This window comes from Aphis gossypii, chromosome 2 (assembly GCF_020184175.1).
Source record: "Aphis gossypii isolate Hap1 chromosome 2, ASM2018417v2, whole genome shotgun sequence".
Taxonomy (NCBI): Eukaryota; Metazoa; Arthropoda; class Insecta; order Hemiptera; family Aphididae; genus Aphis; species Aphis gossypii.
In genome coordinates, this window is record NC_065531.1 from 81,197,655 (window position 1) to 81,218,993 (window position 21,339).

At 27.4% G+C, this 21,339-nt stretch overlaps 1 protein-coding gene across 6 annotated transcripts in view; it reads left to right on the forward strand.

Annotated features, from left to right (window-relative positions):
• The window catches only part of LOC114121361 (cGMP-specific 3',5'-cyclic phosphodiesterase), an 83,026-nt gene extending 70,463 nt beyond the window's left edge, over positions 1-12,563 (forward strand). For 5 of the 6 annotated variants that reach the window (XM_050199269.1, XM_027983657.2, XM_027983655.2 and 2 more), the window contains 12 exons: positions 59-178; positions 254-421; positions 1,317-1,419; positions 1,497-1,623; positions 3,377-3,482; positions 3,728-3,871; positions 4,600-4,933; positions 5,146-5,291; positions 5,364-5,447; positions 5,518-5,668; positions 5,724-5,806; positions 9,639-12,563. In XM_050199269.1, the coding sequence (XP_050055226.1) occupies positions 59-178; positions 254-421; positions 1,317-1,419; positions 1,497-1,623; positions 3,377-3,482; positions 3,728-3,871; positions 4,600-4,933; positions 5,146-5,291; positions 5,364-5,447; positions 5,518-5,668; positions 5,724-5,806; positions 9,639-9,992 (1,920 nt within the window). In that variant the 3' untranslated portion in view covers positions 9,993-12,563. Of the gene's footprint in view, positions 1-58; positions 179-253; positions 422-1,316; positions 1,420-1,496; positions 1,624-3,376; positions 3,483-3,727; positions 3,872-4,599; positions 4,934-5,145; positions 5,292-5,363; positions 5,448-5,517; positions 5,669-5,723; positions 5,842-9,638 lie in introns of all 6 variants that reach the window. The other variant, XM_027983660.2, reaches the window with a different exon arrangement.
• Positions 12,564-21,339: the final 8,776 nt, after the last annotated feature.

Genomic DNA, 21,339 nt, shown 5'->3' on the forward strand with positions numbered 1-21,339 from the left:
TGATTGAAATAATTGATTACTAAAACCTGTATTGCTTTTACTATCAATAATTTTTTAGGACATCAATTTCACCACGGTTTTTGAATTGGGTTCGGAACTCGGGGTTAAGAAAATCAATAAAAACGTCAAGCCTTCTAAACTTCTTCAGATTGCACAAGAAGTGGCCAGCTCTACTCAGGTAACACAGTATTCGAGTAGTGAAACGAACGTAGGTAATAATTATTTCATATATCTGTCGCTTTGACACACACAGTTATTGAACATAGCAGACGTACAAGTTTGGGCTGCCTCGTTAAGCCGACAACCGAGCATGGATAGCGATGACGGATGCACGGATCAAGTACCCATCAAGTCCATACTATGCATGCCGATATTAAACGGCAAAAAAGATGTGATCGGTGTTGCGCAATTGATAAATAAGGTGTGTGCGTGCGTGCGTATGATTTGTCCCGAAAACATTCAATAACACTGCGTTTTCAATCTTAACAACTACTGTCTCCGATGTTTTCCTTTTTAGACAATTTAAACTTATATCTCAGACTATATTGTATTATATAACAGAGATAAAATATTTTCAACAAATTGGCATTTACAATGCATTCAACATAACCATTATTCATTAAATTTTATAATTTAAATCATACGGAACCGAATACTATTAAATTCGTTGATAAATCATTCCAAAATAGTATTGTTGATTTTGTAATAATAATAGTGTAATTTATCTACTTAAAATCCAATTTATATTTTACAAATCATATTAATCAAATAATTATATAGTTTTTTTTTTTTTTAGAAAATCAAATATTTTATACTAAATCATATTTACGTGTATAACATAAATTTTACAACATCATAAACCCAAAAGTTTCATATCGTACTACTCGATTAGTACTACGATATGAATATTAAGTATGGATTAAGTATGCTAAATTTCGAAAATTTGATTATTTTTAAACTTTTATAACAAAACATAAACATAAACATTTTTAGTACAAAACTTTTCTGAATATATAAAATTAACAAAAGAATCTCTAATAAAATAACATCGACTATGTATACATATTATATGGTATATGCCATATTGCCATATACCTAACCTATATAAGTATATCAATAAATCATTATTTTTATAATATATCTTCAACATTGTAAAACACTATATTATGGGGGACAGAGATCAATGTACTTAAATGTTACATTTATTTTGTTGTTGTTGTTCTTTTTTTTTTAATGTTTAGTTAACAGCGTTTACTGTGATACCATGTCTATTATACTATTGTGTAACGATATTCGTGGTTTAATTTCCTATTTAGGAAACCGGCTTCCCATTTACTGACTGTGACGTGGCGACGTTCGAAGCTTTTGCTATATTCTGCGGCCTGGGGATTCATAACACGCAGATGTACGAGAGCGCATGTGAGTATTTTCGAATTATTTTTTTGAACCATGGAATGCCTAAACGGCTCCACTATAATAGTATGTTCGTGTTTCAGGCAAATTAATGGCCAAACAAAAAGTTGCACTCGAATGTCTGTCGTACCACGCGACCGCGTCCATAGATGATACCATCAAATTAGCTCAAGACCAAATTCCTTCGGCCGAGACGTATAACCTATATAGGTATCTAATTTATTGGTTATTTTTTTTTTTTAAATTAATTAATTCGACGAAGCAAAACACAACAGTTGACATGATAGATTCATACATTTTTCACTCAAGTATTCCTCTTCAAATTTCAATATTTATTTTGGATTCTGAATATTGTATTTGTTTTGAAATTATACGTTTTTTATGCATTTGATTACAACACCTTTTGAAACTTAAAAAATAAAACTTTAAAGATGGATTTTGATAGAAAACTGGAACTAGTTGGTACTTTGTGGCTAAAAAGCTACAATTTTCTTTCCCCCGTAGCCGTTTAACCTTATTATCTAGAAAAACATAAAAAACACGGAAAATGGGAATATTTTCGTAACACTTGTTTTTGACAAAATGTATTTTATTATAACTCAAATATCATAACTGTAGATATTTTAAATTTTCATAAAACATTTATATTAGCAATTTCTGAAGCGAGAAAATTAAAAAATATCTTAACTCTTTTGAGATACGAATTTTTAAGAATTTTGTAGTTTTATTCAACTTATGAATGAATTGTATGATACACTTCGTTAGTGAGCAAACACTTTGAAAATGTATTACAAGAAACATTTCTTACAGCAATCAAAAATATATACACGAACACAATTGTTTTTTTTTAAGCGTAAGAATGTGAAATTTTACAATATTCATCAAAATCACAATAAAGCATTAACTATTTTAAACTTATTAAATTTTTAATTTTAAAACCAAAGTTTGAAAATTAAATAAGTACAAGATTTTTCATAATTTTTTCCTAAAATAATTTTAAAAATTCCAGCGTAGTTTTATTAATTTTTTATGAGGGTTTGAATTTAAATTTGACAAGTGGTCACTGCTCAGCTTTGTTTTTTATTTTGTACAATGTTTTATTATTGAATTTAAATTTGATATATCCATTACAGTGGCCTACTCAATTATAGAGTACATTAAAATTACTATACGCAGAGTAATAGCCGTGTTTTTTTTTTCTACTCATTAATCATAACCAATTCGTTTGTAAAAACGTGTATTAATTTTTTCAATTTATGAATACATTGATTTCCAAAACATAGTTTTTCACGAATAAGTCACTTACTCCAATCGTTCTTAAACGTTATGTGGATATTAATAATACATTTAATTTAATTTTACTTGTTATAATTAAAAACATCAATAAATTAATACAACATAATTGAAATTTCAATGTAATAATAATAAATTCATTTAAATTAACTATTAAGTACTGTTGCTTGCAACGTTAAGTAAAATAATTTATTATTTTTAATAGAAATTCTTGTATACCAATTAAATTTTCTCTGAATTAAGTTTATTATAGGTAATTCATACTTCCGTGAATAGCTTTGAATCAACAATATCGTATGCATTGGGAATAATAGGTATATATTATATAGGAGTATATAACATCTAATAAATATACATAAATTGTTCAACTTGAAAATAGTTTTATGGCGTAGTATTTTTTTTAAATATTCAAAATACAAAAACAAAACTATAAATTAAATCAATTAGTAAACAATAAACATTATATAAGTAAATAAACAAATAACTTAACCTAACTCTGTGTTTATAATAAGCATAGAATAGGACATATATTTATAATTATTTAATATGAATAGTGATTGGTAGTATAAATACTTGAAAATAGATAATAATTATGTGTACGATGTAATTTGAAATTCACACTCTCACTGAAAAACTATTATTATTAATATTTAATTACTTTTTATTTCAGTTTTAAATTCATAGACTTTGATTTGTCAGACGACGATACATGTAAAGCAACTATCCGTATGTTCCTGCAGTGCAATCTAGTACAACAATTTCAAATTCCATATCATGTTCGTACAAGTACATTATAGTATGATATTAGTCCACTAGTCGGAACACTTAACAGTATTATATATAATATATTCGTTATACTCGTAATATTATTATAATATTATTGAGTGATGATTCTATCTAGTGTAAATAAAACAAAAAAATTGTACTTCAGAACTTTATTTGACTTATAATAAATTTCTGTTGACTAAACGTAGGTATTAATCAACGTTTGACATATGTATTACTTATATTATATTTGTAGGTCCTTTGTAAATGGGTATTGAGTGTAAGGAAAAATTATCGACCAGTAAAATATCACAACTGGAGACACGCATTAAACGTGGCACAAACAATGTTTGCTATGTTAAAAACTGGAAAAATGGAAAGGTTCATGAGCGACTTAGAAGTAAGTATATACAACTTATAGTGTTTATAGTAAAAATGTGAAATATAATTTATTTTATTATACCGGCTATAGACTGTGGTAGAAAAATAAAGCTTACCGTTGATTAATAGTTATAGTACTGGAACGACTTGTCCAATGCATTTTGTTCTATGATTTGTAGAACAGTAGAAGTAATTAAGTGAATACAAAATATGTACCAAGTGTTAAAAAAAAATGTAAAATTAATTTTGGTTTCAAATAATTATTTATTCTAAGTTCTTAAAATGTAGATATTTAGAGTGATGATTTATAGATAATGAAATAAAATAATACTAAATCATATTTAGTTTCTGGTACTTATATAATAAGTGTTCAATAAGAGTATGTGGCTTCTTTTAGTTAAACTAACATTTTCTGATCGATAATGAAATTAATCATATTATATTTCCTCCAACATATTTGTTGTAATTGATTTCACCGATTATTCAGCTCTTCTCTCTATAGTATGCCGTTCCTGGTACTTGATAGTAATTGATAATGGTGTTGTATTTGAATTTATTTTATACTATATTTCTAATATATCCTTTTGGAGATAAGAAGTCACATGGCGTAAGATCCAGGTGAAAGGATCAGAGAAGTCAGCCAATATAATCGTCTTTTGTACGCAAAGAATATATTATAAAAAATATGTATTTTTTTTTTCGTAAACAAACTGTATAATTATACCCATGGTTGAATTAAATTATTAGATTTTGGGATTGCTAGTGGCGTGTTTATGTCACGATCTCGATCACCGGGGCACGAACAATGCTTTCCAGACGAAGACGGAATCACCGTTAGCAATTCTTTATACGACCAGTACAATGGAACACCATCATTTCGATCAATGCGTAATGATCCTAAACAGCGACGGCAACAACATATTCCAAGCTTTGTCACCCGAAGATTATCGTTGTGTTATGAAGCTGGTAGAAAACTCAATTCTGTCGACAGATTTGGCCATGTATTTCAAAAAGAAAAACAGATTTATGGAGGTCGTTGAAAATGGTGAATTCGATTGGCAAAGCGAGGAGAAAAAAGCTCGTGAGTGAATTTCTCAAATATTATTGTTATACTAAAATAAAAATTCATTATCTAGCAATAAATTAAAATTTTTCCCATATTATTATTATGCACAGATTTCCAATTTTTTTTTTTTTTTTTTGTTATTTACTCAATTCGAGTCGTATTGTGTAGATATCTATGTACTTACGATAAATAACTGAAATTTTTATAATATTATTATTATTTTTCAGTGTTGTGTGGTATTTTGATGACTGCTTGCGACGTGAGTGCAATCGCAAAACCTTGGGAAGTTCAACATAAAATGGCTAAGCTCGTGGCTGACGAATTTTTTGATCAAGGGGATCTGGAAAAGTTACAACTTAATCAACAACCGATGGTAAACTTAATAGTTATTGAATAAAATATAAAAATTATATTGAGAAATATTGAATTCAACTATTTTGGATAGGCTATGATGGATAGAGAAAAAAAAGATGAACTCCCACAGATGCAAGTTGAATTCATCGATGTCATTTGTTTGCCACTGTACAAAGTAAATGCTATTATATTTGACGATTATGTTTGACATTATTCAATATAATAAATAATTTTTTTTTTTGTAGGTTTTATGTGATACTTTCCCATGGATTACGCCATTGTATGAAGGTACACTTGAAAATCGAAAACACTGGAAAGATTTAGCAGAAAAAGTAGAAATGGGCTTGACGTGGATTGACCATGATAAAATTGAAATTCCTGTCGAAGAATTTTTTAGTAAGCTATTTAAGATTTTTTGTTTCACTGTGTTAATTGACTTATATATTTATAGCTCACAAAAGCACGAAAGACATAGAATTCACAGTAACAACACTGAATACTACACAAAATTCCACGAAGAAAAGCAATACAAAAGTTAGTAAGAAACATGGTAAACATACCTAATTAAGGTACCTATAATTTTTTTTCCTCGAATTTCTGTTCTTATTATTAATAAGGGAAGTTTCGAAATTCTATCAGACGTCTTGGTTAGGTATTAACCTAAAGCTAATACATATATTATAATGTAAAACACACAATAAATATTGAATAATTTTTAATTTAAACTTACAAATATAATATTAAACTTCTGTTACAGTTTAGTTTATATTAAATAATTTATTTTATTTTTATATAAAAATTACAATATTTTAAAGAATATAATATATGATATTATATTCAAGATATATATCTAAATTAGAACGAATTTAATGAAATGTATTAAATTAAGTTACCTTAAAATTGTAAATTGTCTTAGATAAATTATTAGTTATTGTTAGAGTTGCTTAGAGTCTAGAGGTATTTAAGTATATATTTATACATATATTAAATTAACTTAAACCGTATATATAATAACATTGTTTATAAAAATATGTTACAAAAAAATCTTATTCTGTATTCATAAATTAGAAAGCTAAAATATTTATAGCTAATGTTTCATTATGTTTCATAATAGAATCATTAATATTAGGTATCTAATAATATGAAATATTATTTTTATAAAATATGAAATTAATTATAATTTACTTGTTAAAAATTTAAATGTATATTTTAACTTTAAGTAGTATATTTATAATATAATATAGTTTATTAATGAAACATGCATTAGATTAAATTATTAGAAGAATATTTAATAATTTATGTCACACATCATCGAAGAATATATTTTCAAAAATTGAAGAACTATGTTCAAATTCGAATAAAATAAAATTTGGACACATGACTATGCAAATGGGAAATGAGAAATCTACAGTTATGATTAGCATTGGTTTGTCTGAATATTTAATTTTAACTATGGTTAAGCTGCAAATTATGCACTATTATTTAATTAGTTTCAGCACCAATTTAATATGTCCACATTTTAAATTTCCTGTATATAGTAAAGTATTTTTAAAAGTTATTTTTAAAAAGTATATTATATCCTACAGTAAGATAATATATTTTTATTTCATTTTAATTTATAGCACTTAAAAACTATTATTCATTTTCATGTAAATATTTCTTATAATATGATCTTAATAAGTATTAATATATACTCCAAAAGTCCATAATTTGATTGTAATAAAATTTAAAATTCTTTGAACCTATTTTATATATTGAATAACTTTATTTTATTTTTAAAATTAGCCTTGGATGTTAGGTCATAGGCAAATGGTTATAGGTACACTAATTTTCGTTTTTGTTGAAATAAGTTTCCAATAATTTTTCATACCGTTTAAGTATGGATTTATATGGCATATTATAAAATCATACAAAATGATAATTATATTATATCGAGTAGCATATTATTATAATTTGTTTTGTTTGTTGTTGTATAAACACGTTTCTAAGTACGATTGTCGTAATTGTATTATAATATTTTAGGCTCACTTTGTACGTATAATCTATGTATAAATATAGTTTTATATTCACGTAAGTAAATAATTAATTCCCATTATTTTAATTTAGAATCGAAACTTTCCTTTAATCAATATTTCTTTAGAATATGATATTATCGTATAATAATAATATATCTTCTCTTGTTTTTGAATTTCACTAAGTTGTCACATTTTCTAACTACACATTTTTTTTAGATAACTTTATTATTACAACGCTGAATAAGATCGGCTTCCTCACGTCCTCACATAACACATTATCTTTATCTGTACCTACTTCAATAATACTCACTATCATTCATTTAATTCATATACTTAAATTATGTCTTGTGGCGTATTCGAAAAAAATATTAACGATTTGACGTGCGAGTTACACTTAATGACATATAATGCAATTACTTTTGCTTAATGAGAGAAATTTAAAGGATACTTAAGATCCATAGTCCCTACATCAAATGTTATAAAAGCGTTATTTTAAGAAAAATATTAATAAATAAAATGATATAAAAAACAAAGCATATGTTAACGTTTCTCTATTGTTATGGCGAACTATGACTTTTTATTAATACAAGTAGTTCCTTACGGTAACTGAATTGTTGTTTAAATTATGTTATAACTTATAATTGTATTCAATAACTTATGCATGGAAGTTACGTGAAGGACTAAACTTGGTAATAAGTAACTTTTAATAAATAATATTTGAATAAATCTAATTCAATTTTTTTTCGAAACAAATTTCGTTAAAATTACTTTCCTTGAACTGTTTCAATTGTGTACGGAATCGTTGATATAATTATTATAATAATATTGACCATATCGAATACGCCTCAATTTGTGTCAAATATTGTTCCATTTAATATAATATTATAAATATATACCATCATTGTATTATAAGTACTATATTATCACTCGTACCTACTAATTCAGTTACATATTTACTGCACCACCACCGCCACCGTTATACAGAGTGATTTTACCAAGCATACTATATTTTTCTTCTTCACTAATGCAGTTATTCAAAATCTAATTTTTAAAATTTTAAAATAGGTATTCTAAAACTTTATTTCCGTAGTTATATTTGATATTATTTAGTAAACATACTTAAGAAATATCCTGTGGAGTACATATTTCTGTTTTTCATGTAAATTATTTTTCTACTGTAAATCATTTAAATGGTAATTTATCCAAACATTTTTTACGTATGAAAATATAAGTGTAATTTTTAAATTATTTAACTTTGCGTACTAAGAATAATAAGTCCATGATAACGGATTAAAAATACATCGGGTTTATGGTGAATTAAAAATGTTTGTAATTAATACCTATCAATCAATATTTATAGTTTTTTTTTTTTAATGGTCCTTGTGAGCTGTAACCTTGTGTAATAAACACTAGATCTAATAATAAATCTATTCATCATTTTTATACATCTATTTTTAAGAAATTTTATCTTTAGTATAAGCATTTAAATAACTGAAAAAATTATCGCTTAGATTTTGAATTAGGTATATCGACATTAAAAAAAAAAAGCAAAAACCCTTTAACAGTAATAGGGGGAGGAAGTTTTCTTTCAAAAACAGAAGTATGTATCATCACAGGTCAACAATTCTCATGCATTTTAAAATATGTGGTTAAGTATTATTTTTAAATAAATTGAACAAGTCGATTTTTAAATAATAATAATAAAAAAAGGTGAACATGCTTGGTGAATTACTGTACGTATCAGAATATGACAATATTATATTAATACAGTGCAACCTCTATGAATAGACAACTCTCGACAATGTTCCTAATAGTAAACAAATTTCTCAATAGTGGACCTATTTAAATTTTCTGACAAAAATTTAGGTATATAATATTATGGGTTATGACCATTTTAATAGTGGACATTGGAACTTCAATAATAATGGATGTGGACATTAAAAATTGGTACAAAAATTAAAAATTACTTCTCATAAACATACATAATTTATTTACATAACAAAAATTTTTAAGCAATATTTATCTTTTATTAGTACATTTCGTACATATTTATTATGGATAAAATATAACAATTTGTTTAATTATACATAAACATTTAAAATTTTTATAATTACAGTAGACACAAGATACCGATTTGAATCTGTATGTATACCTAACCTTATCTTACATTTTGTATGTGTTTTTTGTAATTTTTTTCTGATAAATTAATTCCCCATGGCTGTCCACTTTATAGAGGTTTCACTGTATTATCATCATTGTGGCGTCGTAGTAGGCGGCGGTGACGCTATGAAGTACGTATGAACTCATCGAAACTATTTTTCTTGTTTTTATTGTTGCCGCGCCACCCACAGAACCTCGACCTCAACCTGGACACTTCCGCGACGTTCCACAGGAACGGCGCCAAGTTCTCCAGTTTCCGGAAAAAGCCCACTTCCAGCCGATCTTTCCGGAACCGCGTGAGCCGGTCACTGTACAACAGCACGGCTAGCAGCAGTGTGCCCGCCTCCATGACTTCCGACTCCGCGAAACCATCCGACTCTGCGACCGCCGCCGAACAGCATAACATGATCAGTTCCGCGTCGTTGCCGGTGTTTACGTCGCCGGCGTCCACGCCGGGCTACAGCAGCAGCAAGCATCCCGCCCACACGCCGTCGATGTCGGCCACGCCCGTGAAAAACAAAAGCAAATATTGCCGAATTCTGTGATAAACGTCGTTTTTTTGTATGTTGTGTTTTTAGTTTTTTTCCCCCGTCCTATATGGCTGTAGTGTAGACATGACGTGTGGTGTAAGGATATAGGCCGTTACCTGGTTTCAACGATGTTCGATCTATGGGCTAGGGCGGGCGCCTGGAATCTGGAACTGAAACTGAAACTGTAACCAGAACCCTTGTTCAAATAGATAATATTATAATGATATTTTTATAATAATCAAGGCGTTTATTCTGTGTTAGGTTTTTGTTTTTTTGTTTGATTCTTATATACATTATATTGTAACTGCAGTTCAAAATCGGTACTATAGCTGAAACAGAAAATTATGATTTACTATAACTGAGCTCAATATTATTGGTCTTATAATAAATCAAATCCAACCGGCATAACCGTAAAAGTTACACGAATTTGATATTCTGATATCATAACAATACCTGTTATATTAAAAAACCAAAATGTTGGTAAAAAAAAAATGAGATGATTTAATCATATAATCGATATTCGAACAAACTATAAAATATTAAAAAATAGCATTGATTATGGTTTATCATCATTATGTGATTGTATATGTTGTTGGATTTTTTTTCTTAAAGTATCGGTTTATATATCGGCGATCGGCCAACCTGCCTAAAATACTTCAGTGATGATTTTGAAAAAAAATGTGGATGGTAGATTCTGATTGGACCAATTCGTGTTTAATTCTACATTTTTTTTTTTTACAATTGTACATTCTATTTTCGAAACGAGTTGATACGTATAATTATTTTTAAATGAATAAGTTGTGACGATATTCTGTGCAGCCAACGACTGATAAATGCTAACCGTATCACATTAAACTTTCTTCAAAATGTTCACATGTTATTGTAATTGACAATATAAGAATTACATTTTTCTGTATAAATTTGAAGTGTTAAGTTTTTGATTGTGGAGAAGGTTTGGGTAGTTTATTTAATATTGAATTTTAAGATGCACATAATATTATGTTGTATGTACATAACACTGACTCGTTTACGCATAATTATAATGCTTATAATATATTATTTTTTTAATATTATCGTTTTTATGAAATCTTGTACCATCTCCTATTTCTCACACTACACGCCATGCCATCTCCACCAACAATTACGTATTTCCTTTTATAATTTATTATTATTGTTACACAGACCTTCGTTTTCGTTGTCGTCTAAAAAATATGGACTGTTTTATATAAGAGTATATAGTAATATAGTTAAAAAGTATTCTAAATTATTATTATGATAATTATTTATTATTAATAATATATCGGAAATTTTTAGGTCAAAATATTATAAAAGATAATTTATTTAAAGAAATTGTGTTTTAAACCGGTCAATCATCAATATAATATTGTTTAAAATGTTAGTTATTTTTGTTATTCCGACTGGAACGAATGAAATTTGCTCGAACGAAACAATTATTGCATTTAGAAAGACAATTAGTTTGAATGGGCTATCAAATCAAAGTAATAACGATGTTAACATCAAGTGATGTTTAATAGTTTTATCTGTTTACTCCTGTCACAATTTATAATAGATCATAGATCAGAAAAACAAAAAAAAAAATAAATAAATAATATAGCCATAATATTTGTTAAATTAAATATTTTAATCGTTTAATTTATAAAACAAGAAATATATATTGTTGTTTTTTTTTGCACAGAATTTGAAAATAAATGTATTATTAATAATAAGTCAACACTGAAATTTAATCAATTTTACATAAACGTTTACAAAATAATTAAATAATGTTACTTAGAAAATATCAAATATTAACTATATTCAGTGGTATTAAAAACTTTTAAGAAAACAATAATTAAATTCTTGGTTCTATTCTATCATATTATATTCATTAATAATAATTAATAATTACCTCAAATCTATTTTGTAAATAATTTTCTTTTAATTGTTTGTTTTTGATTTTATTTTTAATAAATTATAATATAAGAATATATAATATACATTATAATATTTTCAATCAACAAAAGTAATTAATTATAAAAAACACATGAATACCATTTAATCGTTCGTAAATTTTTGCAATAACGTTCGTCAAATCGTGACCCAATATGTATGGTTAGGGTAAATTATTGTAATGAATTCAATGTTTTCCATATAAATGGATATTTTTAGTATAAAAAAAATAGTTATTTATTTAAATTATTTTCCATAAATCGGGCATTATTTATTTAATACATGTTATAACTAATATTACAAACCACAACGGTAATATTCATTGTATATCATTGTTGGCGTTATTGCGTCAATGATATTTCCATTAATTTCAAGGAGTAGTGTTCAAAAATCATTATAATAATCACAATATGTCTAAATTTTACTTAATTGCAATAATCTAGTTATTATTATTATGTTAGGCCCTAAGTTAAGTATATAATATTTTAATAATAATAATAATAACACAAATAATAAGTTAAATAATGTGATATTAATTAGTTTTGACTATGTAGTTATAGAATTTTAATACTTCCTTGTTGTATTGTACATATTATTTATTAATGTCTTATTATTAAATAAAATTGTTATTATTTATAACTACTTTTGAAAATTATTTTTATTGGATTAAAGATGTTATTATTAATTACCTATCGATTACTTAACCTACATATTAATCAATATTTTAAATTTTTATTAAAACATATTACATGAACGTAATGAGCCAAATTAAAAATAATATTTGGTCTGTATTATATTTCATCAATACAATGATGTTTCTAAAATACTGTTAATATACCTCGATCTGTATAGCTCTAGCAAAGGTATATATTTAAAAATAATATTAGGTATGAAAGATTTACGAAATTTTTATGTAAGCCCAATTTTTGACAAAATCGATATTGCTATATTTTTTTCATAATGTAACTCAAAAACAAATAACCGTATACTTGAAATTTTCACCAAATGTTTATATTATTATTTTATATAGGTTTTACATAATTTTCAAGAAATCTTTTACTTGGCTAAATAGCTTGGAAATTAAATATAAAGGTCCTTATAAGTTATTATCATAAATGTTGTTATAACTCTAAACCGTATAGTTCTTGGGAACTTAACATTTTACGTACATTATGAATTTTACTAAGCGCAATGAAATTTTCAAGATTTTCAGATTGATTTCTAGCTATTACCTATTATTTGTTAATCCCATTGAACCAATTTTACCTATTCGAAATATTTAATGATAAAGTTGTATTGACTAACAAGTTAAATCCAATTACACATAAAATATACATATTTAATTTACAATATCATTATAATAGTTAAATATTAAACATATAATAAATACAACATTTTCCTTAAAAATTGAATTACCTTACTGTAAAACTATAATAGTAAAGTAATTATACAATTTTTGTGATTTCTAGCTTAAATGAAGAAAACTTTATGTATACTACTAAAATACGAAATAAAAACTCTATATAATCTGTAAATACTTAATACTAAAGTTTGTGATCTTCAAGTAACTTGGTCATCGGACATTAAAAATGAGAAGAAAGATCCTCAAAAAAAGTAAATAGTTATTGTAAATAGTAAATAAAACATTAAAACAAAGTATAATAATAATTAATAATATACTTTCATAGAAAGTAATATACAATTAATAATAAATTAGTATACATAAGTTTACATAAAAAATATGCATGAGATAAACACCGCGTGTTGTTTGTTTGTTTGAGTGATTGTGAAAAGTCTGAAAGCAGAACGCACCTTAAACTTAAATTGAAACTTCAGGAAAAAATATTTTCCATACGCTATTTTTATATTAATATAAAAATTAATACATTTTTTACTCAATAATATAATTAATAATATTATATTATTTTTTATTATTGTTTGTTTATTTATTTGATTAGTTCTATTATTTTTCGTAATAATAATATTTATAAATAATTTTTAGTGCATAAAAGTCCTATCTTTAATTATTACTAATATATATATTATTATTATTATTTTTAGCATGTAATGAAGAATTTTTTGCATCTCACTTTTATTTTAATCATCTATTTAATCAATTCAATCTGGGTGTTATGTGACAAGATGAAAAAACTTCAGATCCCTCCCCGGTAATCTACCTTTACAGTTAATCTTGCATACTAAAAAACGTGACCCAAAATACATAAACTAAATTTGTTAATTTTAAAATATCAATAGTATTACTATCAACTATTTATGCTATTCAAAATATTACGACAAACCATAATAAGTTTTTTACAATTTTATCTTTAAGCCATTACATTTCTAAGTATTTTAGTATTACTAAGATACGTTAATATTACTAATTGACGTAATTTTTGTGTTTTTAAATCTTAGAATTTCACTAAGAGTTAGATTGTAATGAAAATTTTCATCTATAGATTACTTGCATTTAATGTGTCACGTATATTTAATCTAGATTACAGTCATCAAATTTTTTGTTAAAATTTATTTTAAAATTATTTTTTGCTGACTTTTTTTTAACAATTTTTCCTTTATTTTGGCTAAATTTGATTTTGATGTTCTCAACAATTTATAGACTTTCATCAAGTGAAAGTGATACATCTTCTAGTTGTAGAATAAAATTATTTTGTATATAAATACTAAATAATTTTTTACTTTTATTAATATTTTCAAATAAAACCTCTCTCTTGATATAAAATATACTGAAAAAGTATATACAATTTGTAAGTATGCAAAAAAATTGTTGGTTGTAATATTTATATTAAATAGTCACGCCATATCTGAAATCACTATACTAATAAAATGATGGGTTAAGATTTATTATAACTCGGGGGTTGAATAATTGAAATGTATACGCATACTTATATTTATTCAATTATATAAAGATCTATATATAATAAAATATTATATATTTCTTCAATATTAAAAATTATAACAATGCTATAGGAAGTATTTTAATTAAATAAAATCATTAAAGTAAATTAGCTCTATTTCACACAAAGATAGAGTCAAAGTCATTGCTGTAAAATATATTTTCAAATTCATAATTTAATATATAAACGCGGTGATAGTACGACATGATTTATTTTCGTGTACTATTGCTGCTGTTACACGAACTGCTATACCTAACTCGAGTAATAATAATAATAATATGCGCTTAACGCTTAAAACACCGTCTAAAAATCACCAACTATTAAAATACATAATACACGCGAATGCGGCGGTCGATGACAGGGTATGGGTACTATACAGATGGTGAAGCATTGGTACAGGGGGGGCTGTGTTGCGACCTCACAAAAGCTCGTGTAAAAGTAATGAAAAACTCGGTTAATGGACGCCGTAAATGTTGATTAGGGCGAAAGCGAGAGGGGCAAGCGGCGTTGAAAAACGGAGCGGGGGTGGCGCTATTTGCGGACGACTTTTATTGTGCGCGCCGCCGGCTCGGGGGCAACGGGAAAAATATGTTTATTGTAGCGATAAAGCCCGAATCTCTCCCCTGGCGAATACGTAACGGATACATTACAGCAGTTTCCAACCCTAAAAACTGCGAGATAGAATGAGAGAGAGTGATTAGGGTGTTAGTAAGAGAGTGAGCATTAAGGAAGGTGGGGTGAGAAAACTGAGAGAATGAGCGAGAGGGGTTAAAGTGTGTGAGGGGTGAGAAGGGTATGGGGAGAACATACGATAATAGCTCCCCCGGGGCGACCCACCGATGCCGCGGTTTCTCTCATTTCCGCTATTATCATATAAACACAAGCCACCTCTGACTGCCGCTCCCCCCTCCCAAATACAAATCTGTCACCTTATCCGATCACTGACGATTTTTTTGTTCTACGATCATTACACATAACTGTGTTTCCGTAATTCGTCATTCAAAGACGGTTTACTATAACTCTACGACTATCACTCATGTTGTATAATAACATTTCACGTAATCGTATAATATAAGTATCGCGAATCATCGTTTGATAATGACGAAAATAGCAGTTGTTGTCATTGTTACATTGCCCGTTTGACGGTCGTCGGTGATTTTTGTAGGAACGAACAGCAAGCGATCGGTCGGTGGTTGATTGTGAACAGAAGTTTTTTTTTTTATGCGTAAAATCAATCGATTGTTCAAAATAAATAACTGTGTCCCACAAGTCTGAGATGTCTATTGAGCGTTAATCGTAGATCTCGATCTGTGCTCCACAAAACGTAATTGTGGTTTAAACCCGTTTCGCGTGGCAATGGTCGTCGGCCGTCCCCCGGGCGCGCTTAATAACTACAACGGACACCAAACATATTATCGTACAACAACGGTGGAGTACGGACACACTGATAGTAGGTCTGTGCTCGAGTGGTGTTTCAAAAGTGGTAATATGTATGTGTAGAAACACAAAACCTTTTTTGCGTTTATAGCGATAAGTTTTCGACACAATTGATATAATATTCTATGAGATATTATTTATATTACCGGTAAACGAATGTCTGGATATAATGCCTAATAATATTTGATCGTTATAAAAAGTTGATCTTTTATAGACTTTAAAAGGACGTATTGATATTTTGGTGTTATAAAATAATAAAATAATTATTTTGTAAAAACTTACACGCCTACTTAATATTAGTTATAATATTATTTTAAAATTACTCAACTGTTTTATTAAATGTGCCACTTTTTATTCTTTTGTTACTAATAAAACCAAATCAATCCTTTTTTTATAACTATTATTATGATGACACGGCGTTCTGTATAGACTATTTAAGTACTTCACTGTCGCGGGTCCGTTTTCTCAATTAGTATAGTTTCCAAAACATGGCAAAATTAAAAATGTTATCGTTGAGTATTGGTAATACTAAAATAGTCTATAGAATACAATTTTCAGTGATTAGATGTTAGATGATTTTATTTATTTATATTTTTTTTTTTATAAATTAATAATATTGTAGCTTTTATATCATTATACCGAATTTGCTCAAAAAAAAAAAAAAAAATGTTTATATTGCGAATTTGCTACATGTAGAATTTCAATCCTTTTCAGCCACGATTTTTTAGACAACATCGACACTCTTATAATTAACGAAATATTTGATTTGGTATTTAAAGTATATACTATGTAATCGTTGATTTAGCAACCATGGATAAATTCTCACACTGTGGAAACACTGTAAACCCTAGAGAGACTAACCCTCTGATTACTGCAATAAGCATTCTTCTGTACATTGTTATGTACGTAAAAAGCTCCAGACATTTTAATATAGATACATATATCTCTTATCCAGTTAATGGGAGATTTAAATTTTACTATCTATTTTCAATGGGAGTGTTGGTTTCGGTCAAACTAGTTGACCACTTAACGATTGTACGTCCAATTGTAATAACTTGTTTATATCTCGGTTGCGTCAAAAAAAAAAAAAAAAAAAAAACGTGAATACCTAAGATTTATTAGTTATTATAGAAAATATTTAAGTCAGGAAAATTATATATTTATAAAAAATTTGTTCTATACCTATAAATTAATTGATTCATGGATTACTAAGGAAACTTAAATTGTTTAATTTCATTTACCATTAAATTATAATAGTTCTATATTTTGTTTTCAATTTATATAGAATATTTTAGACACAATAATTATAATTATTAATGCATCCGTGTGTTAATTATAAACACTAACTTATGGATATTGAGATCTATCAGTTATAAACCATTAACCAATATTATTTTGGTGACAAATCAATAATTGAAACATAAATTGAAATAGAAGATGCTAACAATTGTATTTTTATCATATTATTTTATAGATTGACAGCTAATTTAGTGTAGTGAAAACAAAATATAATTAAACTTTTATCATGTTTGTAAAACATATTTACTGATTAAATCATTTTGTAGTATTATGTACGAATTAAAACCTTTTTATAAACAACATTTTTAGCTAAATTTTCTTTATTAATTGAATTTAAATAGAGTGTTTTGTTTCGTTTTTTTTTTAAGTTTTTAACGTAATTAAATTTAGAAAATAAAATAAATGTGTACATAAATGATATAAAAATAAAACCTTGTGTTATTAATTAAACTGAACCTATTAAGTCAAATTATAATATAAATCATTGTTTTTCAAATAATGTTAATTTTTAAATCGCCCACTTTGTTTTATACCAGAATCTAGTCTTGTATAATTTCTATGAAATTAACTAAAATATTATGAAAATTAACAATATTTTAAGACTTGCATATACACATTACACGCAAAGAATCAAATGCTAGAAATATTTCATTTATAATAGTTATTAAATTTGTGCATTTGTGCACATACCTACTCACTGTTAATTAAAAAGTATTATTCAAGTCAGTTTTGAAATTATCAATTTTGTTTACTCTTGTTGTTTTATTGTAATTCCCTTCATATTAAGTAATATTTTATTAATTATATTACGTATAATTAATTCCATTCAATTGAAAATTATTTGAATTAATGAACGTATAATATAATTTTTTAATATAATGATTTAATTGATTTAACTTTAATTTATTAAATTATTTATTTTTAATATTTTATTCCGCATAAAATAATATAATGTAAAAAACATATCATAACATTGGAACATTATGATTTATGAATTGCCTATAAATTAAAAGTTTAAAAATAAAAATTATTATTTTCAGATTTAAAATTAATAAAAATGTTTAATGACTTTCAGTATATTATATAAATGTCTTAAAAAATATATATTTAAATATTTTTAACCGTTTAAAAGGTTTATTATTTTAATTTATTTAATAATATCTGGATTTAGATCGGGAAAAAAATCAACAAATATAAAATACGTAGCTATATCCGTTTATCTCGGTTTTAGTGTACCGTGTAATACTGTGATTTCATAGGTATATGCTGTACCATTCAAATAATATTTTTTATAAATAAAACAACAACTATTGTGGTAATTTAAAAGCACTGCAACTGTGCACATTTTTAGTGCCTATCTACTAGGACTTCAAATCCGAAGTTCTCTATATTATATTAACAAACATTAAGTTATTTTTCAAGTCATCGTTTCGAAGTATTAAATGCTATGTATCATCACCTACGGCAGCTCCATTACCTTGTCTCGTTCGCGCATCATCAATAACATTTTACCATCATTCGTTTCCATGCACCCCACCTCGGAATCGTGTTGTTTCGCTGCAGGTTGCGTCAAGTACCGCGAGGGGTGACTATTCGGGTACAAACTCGTCCGGTGGGTTATGGGCGACGGTGGGTGGGTATGTAACGTGTGCGCCAACAAACTTTTGCGAAGGCGTCGCCACTTGTATACGGCGTGCGAGTGGCGGCTATATAGGGACGACCGTACGACGTGATGACTTGTTTTGCGGGGACACGGCGGCGAAGAACTCTCGAACGTCGGTTTTACGACGAAGGGGGGTGGGCGAATGTAACCGCGGTTGCGAAAACACGGTTTTTTACTTTGCTGAGCGGTTCGCAGTGACGGGGGCTGGCGCTGCCACCACGCGTATTATTTCATCATTTAAATACCGCGCGCGACTGCGGTTGACGTTTCCGCGTCGTCGGCTAAATAAATTTAAAACACCCTCCCCGCCGATGATCATACTTGGACCGAGAACGGGGCAGAGAGGGACTTTGATAATATATTATTATATATATTATATATACGTATATGTATATCGCCGTTATTATTGCGCGCACGAGCACTTAGCCCGCAGGTAAATATATTATATACACTCGCACGTATTATAAAATAATATATACCGACAGTAATGGAAACTGTCATCACGGCTCCATCTCTCTCGCCTTCTCCTCCCTCGAACGCGGTCCCGCCGCCCGGTCTCGTGACGACTATCGCACGTTTAATGCACGAACCTCGCCGAATTAATAGTGACTGATGTGACGGCGGCCGCGGTCGGTTCAATAAAACATAATAATATACGCGGTTACAAATGCGATATAGTTATATAATTTTTTTTTTCCCAGTCGGTTTTTATGCGTTTTTTTCCCCGTATTCTTTGTTCTCCCGGCCGGGTAATTTATTATCATAATACCTGTGCGGTTGAGCGGCGGTAGCGCCGCGTATATACAAGTAATACTGCCTCGGGAGTTGTTTTTATTTTATTTTGAAATTAGGTTTGTCAAACAGGAGCAAGCATGTATATTATATTATATACGTACCCGACTATAATAATGACATATAGCAATATATCATATGCACGAGCGTATATAATATATACAACGCGTGTCCCGAAAGTCCTGCGCCTATCGTAAAAAATATCAACGGGGCAATAGGTAATTGTCGATAATATTATATAATAATTAAATGCTATTTTTTCGACATATAATACTATATATACCGGTAAATCCTAATTACCGTATTTTCATAAATCAAAAAAATCAAAAAAACCTTTTTGTTAAATTAAGTTTATCGAATTCGTCGAAGTAGCTTTTCTATTAGTAGATTTTATTTGTATATAATTCAAGACCATATAACTTAGTAAAACTTAACCAACTTAATGCAGGTTAAATTTTTTGGTTTTCGTGTGGATGGATGATAATAATTTATTGTTTCAACATGTTAACAATTTATTAGTGAGATAAGTGAGATGTACCAAACCTGTAATATAATTTGGAGTAATTTCTCTATAATGAATATTCTTTTTTTAACTTTTTAAAAAATATTTAGTAAAGTTTATATACCTAGTACTTGAATTTGTATTATAATTTAAATTGAAATTGAAATACAATAATATAATTGAAAGATGTAACGACTCTCTACAGAATCTTTTATTTTCAATTAGAAAATAAGGAGAACATAAAGAATTTAAAAATAATACATTTATAAAACTGTATAAAAATAAATAAAAATGTATTTACACTTTAAATAATTTAAAAGCATGGATCTCAAAACAAAAAAGAAGGTATAGTTTTGCTGTATATTAGGAGTTGAGTGGGTCGCTATTAGTGGGTGTACCTATTAGTATTTGAATTCAATGATATAGAGGTATAAATGATAAAATTGTTTTCGGAAAAATTCCATTTATTACTACGTATATTATTAATAATATATATTTATGTATTGTGCTATATTATAACTTATTATGTAACTCAATATATAATAAACTATAATAACCGTTTTTTGTAAATACCTCAAAACAATAAAAATAAGTTTATAGTACAAATAACAATGTTAATAATATTATAAATACATTACGTATTTGTTGTTTTTTTATTTATGAGATCTGATAGTTTTATACATTATACACAACATATACGTACTGACGATACAAATCGATAAGTGCTTGTGAAAATGGTTACAAAAAATGTTATCAAAATGTGTAACTTGAAACTTTGGGATTTATCTCGACACAGATTCAATCTGA